The 15,213-nt window shown below is 28.1% G+C and overlaps 3 protein-coding genes across 3 annotated transcripts; 2 read left to right on the top strand and 1 right to left on the bottom strand.

Annotated features, from left to right (window-relative positions):
• Nucleotides 1–394, top strand: CORC01_11583 (RecQ family ATP-dependent DNA helicase; the record flags this gene model as incomplete). The annotated part of the gene is made up of 3 exons (XM_022623206.1): nucleotides 1–142; nucleotides 212–222; nucleotides 302–394. 3 exons carry the CDS (start codon nucleotides 1–3, stop codon nucleotides 392–394), a joined length of 246 nt encoding a protein of 81 aa, XP_022470261.1.
• A 1,412-nt stretch (nucleotides 395–1,806) lies between these two features.
• On the bottom strand, nucleotides 1,807–4,428 carry CORC01_11582 (uncharacterized protein; the record flags this gene model as incomplete). Its single annotated transcript, XM_022623205.1, has 2 exons — nucleotides 1,807–4,290; nucleotides 4,357–4,428. The coding sequence occupies 2 exons, from the start codon at nucleotides 4,426–4,428 to the stop codon at nucleotides 1,807–1,809; spliced, it is 2,556 nt and encodes an 851-aa protein (XP_022470260.1).
• Nucleotides 4,429–14,855: 10,427 nt separating this feature from the next.
• On the top strand, nucleotides 14,856–15,152 carry CORC01_11581 (uncharacterized protein; the record flags this gene model as incomplete). The annotated part of the gene is made up of 1 exon (XM_022623204.1): nucleotides 14,856–15,152. One exon carries the CDS (start codon nucleotides 14,856–14,858, stop codon nucleotides 15,150–15,152), a length of 297 nt encoding a protein of 98 aa, XP_022470259.1.
• Nucleotides 15,153–15,213: the final 61 nt, after the last annotated feature.

The following is a 15,213-nucleotide window of genomic DNA, read 5'->3' as shown; positions in this document are numbered from 1 at the left end:
ATGGAGCTGACGACTCATCACAGGCCTCAGCAATGTGAAATCATCGCGACGGCCCTGGCTGGCAAAGACGTCTTCGTCCAGGCTGCCACATCGTTTGGCAAGAGTCTCTGCTTCCAACTCCCTACCTACATTAACTACAGCAGTAAGTACCCAAAACTACCCCGAGCACTCGCAGACGTTGTTAACTAACGTGATTCCTGTGGCAGCACAGTTACCATCGTCGTTTCGCCACTGCTCAGTCTCATAATGAGGGGTGTTCCATATAGCCTTAGTCAGGCCTAACAGCTGACAGCTCCATCAGATTAACCAGGTTGAAGCCATGCGGTCGGTAGGCATTAACGCCAGCTCACTCAACAGCAACACGCCGCCTATTAACAAATACCGCATTAATTAAGACCTAGCTAGCGGTCACCCCCGTATCAGGTTATTATACACGACCCCAGAATTATACTTTAGTAACTCGTTTAAGAGACGTATTAAGCTGGTCCATGAGTAATATAAGTTAACCTATATTACTATTAACAAAGCCCACTATATCTCTAAATAAAGCCATAACTTCCGTAAAAACTTTAACCGTCTATTATAATTTCGTAAGACCTTCCTAAAAGTTCTTATTATATATTTAATAGCTATAGTGAACCTAGTGGTTCGCGAAGACCTACTTAAGACCCTTGGTCTTTTAAAGTAGCCTAAAAGGCTTAAAAGCTTCGTTATATCTATATAATATCTAAATCTGTATATTCAAATCAGATACATTAAGGACTAAAATAATAACTAGTTTTCTAACTTTTTTACGTCAATACGTAATATATATATAAAAAAGGAAAAAGAGCCGTATAATCGGAGCTTAAAGCCGAAGGCGAGCGCCTAAATAACGTCTTAAGTATTATCTATACTATTATACAAAATAAATACGAATTACTAACGGTAGTACTAAGGGATAAAGGTATAGGGGTAAGGCCCTTCTATGCGAAGCTAATAAAAAAAATTAAAAAGTAAACTCTATCTCGCTAAGTAAAGAATAAACCTAGCTATAATATTATTGTAGTTATTATACTTTTTAGGATAAGTATTAATAAAAACGACGTATACTTTATTATTTACTAACGGCTCCTTAAGTTTTTTAAAAAGTATTATTAAAAAGTAGGCCGCGCGGGGCGTGATAATAACGCTAGCTTCTATTTTCTATATTATAATTAGGAAAATTTATAACGAATATAAAGTATAATTAAAAAAAGTAATTACGACGGATTAAATTAAAAGGCTTAGGTAAAAAGCTTACAGAGGCTCGCTCTTTATTATAAAGATATGACGATATATCGTTACGCATAGATCTATAAGTATTTTAAAGAGAGCGAGATGCCTAAGTACGACTATGCGTGTGCGTCAGGTCTGCAGAGGCGTCTGATGCGCGGCTTGGCCGACGAGGAGTGGGTTAGCACCTAGGCTCAGTACGGTCGGTATGAAGGTTATTATGACGACTAGGTTTGTTTGAAGGTTGTTGGGTGCAGTTTTGGCTAGGTTTGATACCTAAGACGGTTGCTAGCGTTTCAAAGCTTCCTGTTGATAAACTGGACCCCTTCAGCTGCCTTTTCTTATAAATGCAGCTGATGCTACTTAGCCACTAAGAGATAAGCGCCGTTTTATCTGGTGGTATCTTGAGATAATAATGTTTATCCCTCGCGAATCCCTTTTACGGCCCAAAAGAATACTTAGTGCTCTAGGTGCTTAATGATGGCTAATGAAGGTGAAAAATGATGTTTCTTTCAAAAACAGGAAGGACCCTGCTGATTCGCTGTTTCAGCTTCAAGAGACTGGAGGCAAGTTCTGGAAGTAGAATACTGTAGGGGTAGTGACGCCGTTCTCCGTCGTCCCATCGTAGCCCAATAGCTTCATCCGTCCCGACACCCCATCAAGGAAATCAACTTCATACAACTCGTCGGCATCAAAGACGCCCGGCGATATGTACATGCCCGACTCAGACTGGATGACAAACATCTTGTCTCCTCCAAACCACGTCTTCTCCGTCAGGCCCGCACTCGAGGCCAGGAACTTGCGAGGCGGCTCACCGCTGCTTCCCAGACCCAGACTCTGCACGTTGGAGACTAGGTCGCGGATCTCGTAAACTCCCTTGTCTCCCTTGCTGATGATGCCGCTTTCGAAGTCGGTGAGCATGGCCATCGTCGCATCGTCTAACGCTGTGGTCCGTCGCACCAGGCCCTTGAACGGCGGGATCTTGGCCGCCGCGGATTTCAGCGCACTGTCGTGTATCTCGTAGAGATCCGCCCACGCCTTGAAGGCGCCAATCTCAGACCTCGTGAGCTTGTACTTGGCGGCGAAGTCGCGAACGATCTTCTTGCGCTCGGCGACGTCTGTTGTGGCCTCGATTCGCGTGCGGAAGGACTGCAGGTCGGGGTCGGCGAAATCGGGCATGTACCGCTCGCCCGTACGGGAGCCGTCCCACTTGCTCTTGAGATCCGCGAGGAGCGTGAACTCCTCGGCGGTCAGTCCCTCAGCCTTGACGTGCGCCGGTATCGCGGCGGGCGGCTCGTACTCCCAGTCGGAGTCGGACTCCGAGTCGGAACCTGAGTCGCTGTCGTAGTTCGCCCGTCCCTCGTCGACGTTGTCTGCGAAGGTGGAAAAGTCGCAGCTCAGGTCCAGGTCCGACAGGTCTCCCAGCAGGCTGCCCTGGCGCTTCTTTCTGGCGCCGCGGGCAATCTTTTCGCAGTTGAGGAAGCCGTTGTTCTCGATGTCTTCGAGCGCTACCTTCTCGTCCTTTGTTGTTTTAAACACCTCGGGGTCGCCCTTGGGTCCTTTCTTGTAGATACGCACCGCTTTGCCTCCGTCGGCGCTGGCGGCCTCCAAGACCTGGCCGCCCTCGACGGCTTTGGGGGTGAACTTGCCCAACAGGTCGGGCAGATACTTCCCGGCCCCGAGCGCCTTGGCAGCCTCGACGGCATCGGCGACGGGCGCCAGGATTTGAACCACTTCGGCCGTCACTCCACCAGCCTTCTCGAGGTCGCCTTGGTACTTGAGGCTGGGGACGGCCTCGCCGGTGTGGAGGCGCCAGAGGGTGTCGCATCCCTTCTTGACGCGGGGCGCGAGGTCGCCCTTGAGGGCGTCGATGATGGCCACCATGCCATGGCAGAGCGTGACCTGGAACTCGCGCAGGTCGTCGTCGAAGTGCGTCACGAAGTCGACGGCCGAGTTGATGATGGACTTTGCGAAACCGACCCAGAACTGGTCCTCGGCCGGGAGCCAGCTCTCGTTGGGGTCTCCGAAGAGGGGATCTCTGGCATTTTGGCGACCGTGGAGAAGAAGCTCATGTCGTCTGTGTAAGGAGGTTCGCGGATAGCTCCGGCTCAGGCGCTGGGATGAAGACTGGGATGGCGGGGGCCCGGTAGCAAAAACGATGCCAGGGAACAGGCCTGACAGGCATGCGGCTCCCGCGGGGTTCGCAACGCATGGGCCCTGACTTACACGCCTCAAACACCCCTCGATAGCATCGTCGACTACGACTTGCGTGGAAACGGGGCCCGCGGTCTTGGGAAGGTCGCCGCAGAAGGCCGGGAAGAGGTGCAGCACGCATTCTCGGGACTGAGGCGTCGCGCTGCAGTTGGACGGAACGGTGTTGGCGGTCTTTGCGACGAGGCAGTCTATGCTCCGTGGAGCGTAAGTGACATCGTCCGCCATGCACCCGGGGAGCTCGATCAGGTCCACGGGGCCGGTGGGCATCGCCGCGCCGGCGATAGTGGACGCTCGGTCCGCGGCACGCGCCTCGCTAGACCGGACAACACTGCCGGAATCGGCTTCGTAGAAGCAGAAAGCGGACTCGTCGTCGGACCCAGCCCACCCGATGGCGTCGCCCGCGTTGGCCGGGACCGTCAACCGGTCGAGGCCCTGCTTGACGATCTGGAAGGGCCCCGACGCCGCGGGCGCCCTCCAGGCTTCCACCCAGAACGTCTGGTTATCCGCGTATGTGCACAGCGCCGGCGCTATGGTGGCGCCTTGGTCGTCGGATATGGACCAGCAGCCACCGCCCGTCGCGGCCGGCTCGGCGTTCTGGATGCCGGTGCGTGTTGCCGAGTCCCAGCGCTCTCCGGCTGTGGTATGGAAGCCGTTTGTGAAGTAGAATGTTTTCCCTGCGTTTGCCGGTTGCTCGGCGCCCGCGACGACGTTTTTGTTCGTCGAAAACACCGGGAGGTATATCGAGTTTGCGGCGGCGTCGGCGTAGGTCTCGGGGCATTGGCTTGCTTTGGTCATGAACGCATGCATGCGCATGCCGACTGTCTATACTCATGCTGTCAACCTTGGGGGAACGGTAGGCGTGTTAGTACCAAGCTGTTTGGGACTTACCCAGTCTACTTGGGCTGCGGAGGCAACCGAGATTGCGGCACCCAGGGTGGCACAGTATAGCAACGACTTCATTTCGAGAGGGAAACACAGATCTGATAAGGAATGACAGGAACGAGTGTGTTGATAATGAATGTAATCGGCGTGATGAGCCTAAAGAGCGTATAGAAGGACCGGTTCATGAGCCCATTTGACCTGCTCATTGTCCGCCAAGGAACATTTATACATATTCCCTCGCGTCTACGAGAAGCAGAAAAGCTGCTTCATGACTGCCTGCTGTCTCCTTCTCACGGGGCAATCACGTCAAATAGAACGAGAGAGGCGGTGCCATCAAACTTAGTCTCTGCATAGCAGGACGAAGGTTGAAGATGAATTAAGGGGGATGAGACCATGCGCAGGCAATCAATCTGTGCCAGCCAAGGACCAAGGGCATTACAGAGTGCCATGTAAAGAACCCAGCGCCGGCGGACGGGGATTCCGGTTGGTTGAAAGCTCTGTATCGTCTTCCCATTTTGAGTTTTGAGCACCTAAAGGGCCGGCCAAGAGACTTATTTTAGCAACTTTTTTTTAGCGCATACCAATCTGAATGTGCATATCTTCCCACGTTCCTTACGTGTATCATGAGTCGTGGAGGCAATTTAATTAGATGTGTATTAATGACTTATCCCTAGGAGCGGGCCAAACTCTCCGCACGGATGACGCAGGGCCAGCCGTTCTCTTAAGAGGATTATCTTATTATCCGAGCCACCCCTAGCAACTAAAAAACGCTAATTTAACCCTTGTATGCTAATAGTTTACGTTTACCCTACCCTAAGGCCCTATTAATACGCAATTAATACCCCTCAACACTAAAGTATTAATAAATACTACGTAATAATACTATAACTACGTAATAGACTAACATATATATATAAGGAGTCGCTTATTATAACGAGTTGCCTATTTTCTTTTCTTTTTATATTTTTTATCTTAATAATTATTTTTCTATATATATAATAATATATTTTTTTTAAATAAAAATCGTTTTATTTTTATATTTTAAATTTTTAAAAAAGATTTAAGATTATCTAAATAAAAAATAGCTTCTATTTATAACGTTTAAAAAATAATATTTCGTAATTAATATATTGATTTATTATTTTAATTTAAAACTTTTAAAAATTTAAAAAATTAACTTTTTTAAAAAAAAACCGTGATTTTTAAATAACTTATTAACTTAAGTAATTAAATTTCTTTATTATAATTTAATAATATATAAAATATAATCAATTACTATTTTAATAAACGCGACGTAACGTATATTAAATTATAATAAATAAATAACTTTATATAATATTAAGTATAATTAAAAACACGTTTTTAATATAAAATTAATTATTAAAAAGTATTAATTAAAAATTCTATAATTATTTGAATTAGATTTATTTTTATATAAAAAACGATTATAAAGTACGGAATGTATAATAATTATTAAACGGACTTAAGGGGGATATATATATTAATCCCGGTAATAAGTTAATAATTAAAAAAATAATTTTTTTTTATAATAATTTTTTTAAGTTTGTATAATAAGGAAAGCGTTTTAGAATATATTTTTATACGTAATTAAAGCTAATTACGTATCGGAATATTTACGTAACTAAATAGAAATTTAGTTATTTTTAATATACCGTACGTTTAATCTTAATTATTATTATTTTAATATTAGGAACTTTTTTTTTATTATTAAACGTATAATATCTTTTAAATTAATAATTAAGTTAAACTAATTATTGTTTTATAAAGTTAATTAATAACTAAATAAGTAAGTTATTATACGATAATAATTACTTATTTTCTAAAATGATAAATAAGACTCCTGCGTTTTTAATTAAAATAAATATAATAGTAATTTATTATATAATTAAATAAAAATAAAATAGTTATTTATTAACTAACGAATAAATCGATATTAGAATTAAACTTGTTAATAAATTATATATATAATTATTATATTAATTTATTTTAAAAATTAATATACCGGCGTCGCAAATTAATACACCGGCGTCGCTTTTATACCGGCGTCGCTATTCGGCTTCTTAATTAACTCAAAAAAAATTATTAATATAATTAAATTTTACTCAATACTTATAAACTATTTTAACCTTTTTATTTTATTAATCTTTTTATTTTAAAATCATATTATTAAGGTTTTAAATTTAATTTATATTATTTACTTTTCATAGCTTTTTTAATTAAAATTAAAAATATTTTATAAAGCTAATTTTAAAGTAATATTTATATTAATAAACTTTTTTTTTTATAAAAACGATTATTAATTAATTATAGCCTTTTAAAATTATTTAACTAACCGCTATTATTTTTTTTAAAAAACATAGCCGCTTAAATATTAATTAATTTTATAAAATTAATAATTTTTAAAAATAATATAATTTTACTATCAAGCTTTTAGCTAATATATTATAAAATACGCGACTTTTTATAAATAATTATTTTAATATAAAGCTTATATTATATTTTATTTATTATTTTTTTAAAAAGAATAATAAAAACTTAATATATTATTTTTTTATGACTTTCTTTTAAAATATAGCCCTTTTTTTTTAATAAATAATCTTAATAAACGTCTTATTTTATAATAAAATAGTTTAATAATATTTTTCAGTTTATTTTATAAGTTATTAAGATTAATTAAGAATTAATAACGGTACTCTTTTAATAATAAGAATATATTTATTAATAATAAGAAATATAAGGTCTTTGAATTAACTTATTATTTTATTTACCCCTATACTAATCCTCTTTTTAAAATAAAGCGTCTTTTTAAATTATAATCTTTTATTATACTCTAAATAACCGATCTTTTTCTTTTTATAACTAAAATTTTAAACCTATTAATTCTTAATAATTTAAAATAAATTTATAATACCTTTTTCGACCGAGTTAATAATTTTATAAAAATTAATAAATTTAATATTATAAAACGAAATAAATATAAAATTTAAAGCCGAATTATTTAATATATTTTTTAATATAATCGGTTTAATAAACCTAAGCTTATATAAAATATTAATATTTAATAGCGTAAGTTTCGTAAATATAGTTATAAATAGTAAATTATTATTAAAACTTAAAAAAAAAGTAAATAGTTTTTACGTTATTATCTAAACTTTTAGTATAATTAATATAATTATAACCTTAGTTTTAAAGCTTTTATATACTTTTTATATTATAAGTTTACTTAAGTAGTTTAAAATATTATTAAAATTATAAACTAACGAATTAAAATTTAAACTTATAATATATATATTATTATTTAAAAATAGTTTTTAAAGTTTTTATTTACTTAACGAGATATTTATAACGCTAAGGCTTATATAAATTAAAAAAAATTAACTAAATATTTATTAATTATAGTGTTAATTAAGCTATTTAATAAGTAAAATATTTTATATGTAATGAAATAGGTAAACGACGAGCTAAACTATTTTATTAACTTTATTTAGACTTTTTATTAAAATAATAATAACTAAGACTAAACGTACGGTATATTAAAAGTGACTAAACCTCTATTTAGTTACGTAAATATTCCGATACGTAACCAGCTTTAATCACGTACGAAAATATATTCTAAAACGCTTTTTTTATTATATAAACTTAAAAAGATTATTATAAAATAGAATTATTTTTTTAATTATTAATTTATTACCGGGATTTATATATATATCCTTTTTAGTCCGTTTAATATTAATTAATAAATTATATCGGATAATTTATAAATTAATTAATATAAAAAGATAAGATTTAAGTTTGTAAATTAAGCCGTATAAGCTTTTTATACTTTATTCTTAAATTAAGATTATATTATTTTATTAATAAAATTAAATAAAAGAAGTTTAGGACGATTTTTAATTTTAATTTTTATATAAAAAGAACTTTTTATTATCGCTTCGAAGTAAAACTGGATAAAAGATTATTTTTATATAATTAATAAAATTAATATTCTATATTATTATATAATAAATTTAATAAAATATTATACGATTCGATACGATTATTACTTTTTAAAACTATATTAATATTAGTTTTAGACTTTTAATTATTAAAAAAAAAGAAATAGAACTAGTTTAATTAAAAATTAAAGTTAATACCTTAATAAACGAATTTTTAACTAAACTAAATTCTAAATTATAAATAATATAAATATATAAAAACGTTAATAATAAGAATATAATCCTTTTAAAAAACTAGATTAATATAATTAATTTAATATTTTAAAATAACCCCGTCGACCTTTATATAAACCTATTAAACTTATAAATAACTACCTATTTCGTACGAACCTTAATAAATATTATTTAACTTAATTTAATAAAAAAAGTATTATAAACTTCGCTTTTTAAAAACTTTAAAAAAAAATAAAAAATTACTTTTTTTAAATAAATTATATCTTTTTAAAAAAACTCGTACGAATCTTTAAAAATAATAATCTTTTTATATTAATAAATAAGAACTATATTAATTAATTTATATAATTTATAAATACCCTTAAAGAAAAGCTAAAAAAGGCTTTATAATAATAAAATATATAAAAATTAATTTTTTATATATTAATAATCCTTATATTTACTCCTTGATTATTATAAATTATAATTTAAAAAAAAACTAAATAAATATATAAATTAAAAGTTATTAAATTAAATTTAATTAATTAATTAACCTTAAGCGAATTTCTTAAATGAGTTATATAATAAACCTTATTAAAAATAAGGTTTTTTTAAAAAATTAAAACCTTTTTATAAATATTTTATTATATAACTTTAAATTAAAAAAAACCTATATTTATATATAAATTTTTATTAAAACGATTAATTTAAAATAGTTTATATAATCTTATTATAATTATTTTATTTTAAAAGAAATAAATAAAAAAAACTATATTAAAAAACCGTATAATATTTTTTATAATAAGGTTTAAGTATTTATTAATTTTTACCGTCGTTTTAAAATTATAAAAAATTAATATTATATAGTTTTTTTAAATATATTTATTAATCGTATAGAAAAGTTCTATTTATATTATATTAAACTAAATAAAAAATAATATTAGATTTATAATATATTAAATAACTACTTTAATATTAATATTAATGATAATCTCTACTAAATTAATTAAATAATACTTATATTTATACAAATAAAAAAAGAAAACTTAAATAAAATACTTATTAAAATCCTAAAAATACTTTTAAATAAACTTTAAATCGTATAATATATTTTAAAAAGGGAATTAATATATCGGCGTCGCAAATTAATATACCGGCGTTACTTTTATACCGACGTCGCTATTCGACCTTTTAATTAGTTTAAAAAAATATTATTAATATAATCAAATTCTATTATATACTTATAAAATATTTTAACTTTTTTATTTTATTAATTCCTTTATTTTAAGGTTATATTATTAAGCCTCTAAGTCTAATTTATATTATTTACTTATAATAACTTTTTTAATTAGAATTAAAGATATTTTATAAAGCTAATCTTAAAATAATATTTATATTAATAAACCTCTTTTTTTACAAAAGCGACCCTCTTTATAAAAACGACTATTAATTAATTACGGCTTTTTATTATTATCTAATTAACCGTTATTATCTCCCTTTTTAAAAAATAACCGCCCGAGCGTTAACTAATTTTATAAAATTAGTAATTTTTAAAAATAATATAATTTTATTATTAAACTCCTAATCGGTATATTATAAAATACGTAACTTTTTATAAATAATTATTTTAATATAAAACCTATATTATATTTTACTTATTATTTTTTAAAAAAAATAATAAAAACCTAACGGACTATTTTTTTACGATTTTTTTTAAAATATAGCCCCTTTTTTCTTAACGAATAATCTTAATAACCTTCCTATCTTATAATAAAATAATTTAATAATACTTTTTAATTTATTTTATAAGTTATTAAAATTAATTAATAGCTAATAATAATACTCTTCCGATAATAAAAATATATCCGTTAATAATAAAAAACATAAAGTTTTTAAATTAACTTATTACTTTATTTACTTTTATATTAATCCTCCTTTTAAAACAAGGCGTTTTTTTAAATTATAACTTTTTATTATATTTTAAATAACCGATCCTTTTCTTTTTTTATAATTAAAATCTTAAACTTATTGATTTTTAACGATTTAAAATAAACTTATAATACCCTTTTCGATTAAGTTAATACTTTTATAAAAGTTAATAAATTTAATATTATAAAATAAAATAAATTTAAAATTTAAAATTAAATTATTTAATATACTTTTTAATATAATCGGTTTAATAAGCCTAGGCTTATATAAAATATTAATATTTAATAATATAAGTTTTATAAATACGATTATAAATAATAAATTATTACCGAAATTTAAGAGGAAAATAAATAGCTTTTACGTTATTATTTAGACTTTTAATATAATTAATATAATTATAGCCTTAATTTTAAAGCTTTTATATACCTTTTAGATTATAAGCTTATTTAAATAATTTAAAATACTATTAAAATTATAAGCCGACGAGTTAAGATTTAAGTTTACGATATATATATTATTATTTAAAAATAGTTTTTAAAATCCTTATTTCTTTAGTAAAATATTTATAACGCTCAGGTTTATATAAATTAAAAAAAATTAATTCAATATTTATTAACTATAGTGTTAATTAAATTATTTAATAAGTAAAACATTTTATATATAATAAAATAAGTAAACGATAAGCTAAACCGCCTTATTAACCTTATCTAAACTTTTCTTTATTATTTTTAAACATAGAAGCGATTCTTTAAAGTAATTAGCTTTAATAATATTTATAATACTAATCGCTTTGAGCTCTTTCTTTTCTAAATTATTAAGTAAACCTACCTTAAATCTATTTATAACGCTATATTTAACCTTATTAATAATAAATAATTAAAAGGTTTTTAATTTCTCTTAATAAACATCCGCTAATTTAAAAATTAATATTTAATCCGTTACCCTACTATTATTATTATAAATTATAATAAATAAATAAAAGCTATATTAAATAAATAGTTCCTAAACGTTTAATAATAACTTTATATCTACTATATTAATTCTAACGTTATACTTAGGGCTAAATAAAAATAAATTAAAAAATATAGCTATAATAATAATAATAATAAGTCTAATAATAAAGGACATTAACTATTAATATAAATAATAATTACGCTAAATAATAAAAATAAAGCCTATATTAATATACTTATTAATAAGCCCCTCTTTTATATATATTATAAAATCTTTATAATATAAAAGCTTATTATTTTTATTAAAACTAAATATATTTTTAAAAAAGCCTAGACTAAGCTTTATAAAAAGTTTAATAACTAACGCTTAATCTTTTAATATTTTTATATAATATACCTTATTTTAAAAACATAATAAGCCCGCTATTTTATTTAAAAATATTAAAACTTTAATATTTATATTATTTTTAATATTAAATTATATAATAATAATATCAAAAATTATTTTTTAAACGGTTTTAATTATTAATATCGACTTATTAATATTATATAAAATATAATTAATAATTAAAAAATACGTTTTAAATAAGCCTATATTAAAAATAAAATACTTATAAGCTAGGAGTATATAAATACTTATTTTAAATACTTAAGTAAACTTTTAATAATACTTTCCTTAAAATATTTTATATTAATTAAGAAATAATACTGATTAATAAAAAAAATAATACCGTTTAATAAAAAGCTATTTATAGCCCTTTTTAAAAACTATAATCTAAACTATACTATTTTAATTAAATTAAATATTTTATATTATTATAAGATCTATTTTAAAATAATAAATTTAATTATTTTTAATAAATAAAAGGTATACCCTCAGTAGCGTTTTTAAGAAACGTTTTCCTTAGATTTATACCGGCGGATCCTTAACTTTAAAATTATTATATCCTTCCGTAATAAGTTAAAAAATATAATATAGCTTATTTTATTATAATTAGCTTTATTTAAAAAAAGCTAATTAACTAGTTAAGCCCGTATTATTTATAATAACTAAAACGTAAATAATAAATAGTAAGGTCGCTTATTTAAAAATAAAAATAAGTCGATACTAGCTAAGCTTATATAAAAAATAAGTTAATTAAATTAAAACTAAATATTAAGCTTATTTTAATAATAAATAAAAAAGTAGTTTAACGTTTTTAATAAAAGGAGGATAATAAAAAATTATATAAATAAATAACTAATAAAATTTAATATTTAAAAAAAATAAAATTAATAAAAAATAATTTATAATAATAATAAATCTTTATAAATACGTTATAAAAAGTAATTAAATAATAAGCCTTTTTAAAAGTTATATAATTCCTATTTAAAATTTATAATATTATAATAAAAATAAGTTATAATACGTATTTTTAAAAATTTTAAATAAAAGCTTAAGTTAAAAAAAAAATAAAAATAGCTATATTAATATAATTACCTTTACCGCTTTTATAAAGAAAGTTTTTTTTTTTAAACTAATTAAAAAATCGAATAGTAACGCTAATATAAAAACGACGCCGGTATATTAATTTACGACGCCGGTATATTAATTCTTTTTAAAAAATAATATTAAAAAAAGATTATATTTTATATAATAATAACTAAAATATATTACAATATTTTAAAACTAAAATTAATAATAATTTCTTAAAAATTAATATATAAAGAATTTTTTTTAATTTATAAATATTTATTTTAATAATTATAAATAGGATTTTTATATTATATAATATTAATTATATTAACCGTTATTATATTTTAAACTTTTATTATTTTTAAAAACTATTATATAATTATTTAAAACTATTTTTTTAAAAAAGCTATTTTAAAAATTAAAAAATAATATAAAATTTTTTAGTTAATTATTTAATTTAATACTTTAATATTAAAAGTTCTTAAATAAAAAATATTTTATATATAAAAAATTAAAATATTAAATTTAAAACTATTTTATAAAAAAATATAATTAAATTAAAAAATAATTTTTTTAAACTTATTTATAAATATAATAAAGTTAATATAACTAGTTTAAAATATACTTATTAAAATATAAAAATTAATTAAAAAATATTTTATATAATAAAGAAAAGAAATAATAACGAATTTATTTTAATATATTTTAAAATATTAATATTTTTATATTATATAATAAAATAAAATATATTTATTATTTTTAAAACTATTAATACTTAACTATTTTTATTATATAATATATTTTTTATAACGTATTAAAAAGAATTATAAAATATAAAAATAATTAAGTTTTAATAAAAAAAAACCTAAGTTTTAAATATATTTAAAAAAGTACCTTTATATAAAAATTAATTAAAATTTAAAATTTATAAATATATAATTTAATATAATTAAAAATATACTATTTATAAAATTAATTAAAATTAAAACCTTATCGAACGAATTACTTATTAAATTTTAAATATTTTAATATTTTTTTTATTTTTATTATAAAATATAAGCTATTTAAAAACGTATTTTAATAATATAAATAATATTATTATATAATAAAACGATACGATAATCTTAATTTTAAAAAAAAATAAAAATATTTATTTTTTAATTTTTATTATATAGAAATAGAGATATTTTTTATAAAAAGTTAGTTTTAAAGATTATATTAACGTTTTAAATACTTTTATATAGATTAATTATACCGATTTTTAAAAAATATTAAATATAATAATATAAATAAATTAATCTTTTAAAAAATTTAAACTTTTTGTTATTATTATTAATTATATAACTTAGCGTTAAAAAGATTTAAGTTTTTTTTAAAAAATAATTATTATTTTAATTATGGGATTATTATAAATATCGTACGATTAAAAAATAAAAATATCTTATATATTATTGATATTAAAATTAACTTTTAAAAAATATTATTTTAAAATTACTTTCCGTATAAAATATTTAAAATATATTATATAAATACTAAATTTATATATATAAAAAACTATTAAACTATATTTTATATAATTTTAAAATAAACTTTATATTAATAAAATTTAGGGTATAAATAAAAATTATAAATATATTATATAAAAAAATACTAATTAAAATATATTAAATAATTAAAAAAGTAAAAAAAATATATATACCCTTATAATAAACGTACGAAATTTTATTTTAAGAATTTAATTATAATACGGATAAAAAAACGATTTTTTAAATAGTAATTAATATTTTAAACGATATTACTCCTAAAAGCGAGAAGTCGCTGCGAGGGCCGCCCAATCCGGTGGGAAGTGCCGCCGTTTTATGCGGCACAAGCAGTAAGAGAGAACCGGGCCATGGGCGGACACTGCCAGGTATTAAATACTTCGTCCTGCTGCCTACAACGCCCGCAGCCTGGTCATGGCAGGCGCCCCACCCTGCTATTTTGGTCCAAGCGCCTACCATGTCCTTCTACCCTGCCCGTTGGTCATGCCAGCACCGGTTTGCTGTTGCCAACTCCCTCGTTTTCTGGCATCCGTTGGAGCGGTTTCTGGCTGCTCAGGCTGCTCAGGTTCTGCTTGACGAAATGGCGCCGCCCGACATAAAGAGCGGCATCGTGCCTGCCGTCTTCTGTCGTCTTCTTTCGCCTCAGCACACGCTCACGACCCCTCTTCTGCCGCTGCGACGAGCGACCATCTCCCAGCCATGGCCCAGCGGATGCTCCCCGATTGTCGCCCTCGACAAACAAAAGCAACCGTAGAGTTTTTGAAGCGGTTTACCGACCAAGAAGCACAACGTCGGATCGCGAACCAGCCGAAGCC

This window comes from Colletotrichum orchidophilum (genome assembly GCF_001831195.1).
Source record: "Colletotrichum orchidophilum strain IMI 309357 chromosome Unknown Scaffold_128.1, whole genome shotgun sequence".
Classification (NCBI taxonomy): domain Eukaryota; kingdom Fungi; phylum Ascomycota; class Sordariomycetes; order Glomerellales; family Glomerellaceae; genus Colletotrichum; species Colletotrichum orchidophilum.
Note: the sequence above shows the minus strand (reverse complement) of the source record. Positions and strands in the feature narration are given on the sequence as shown.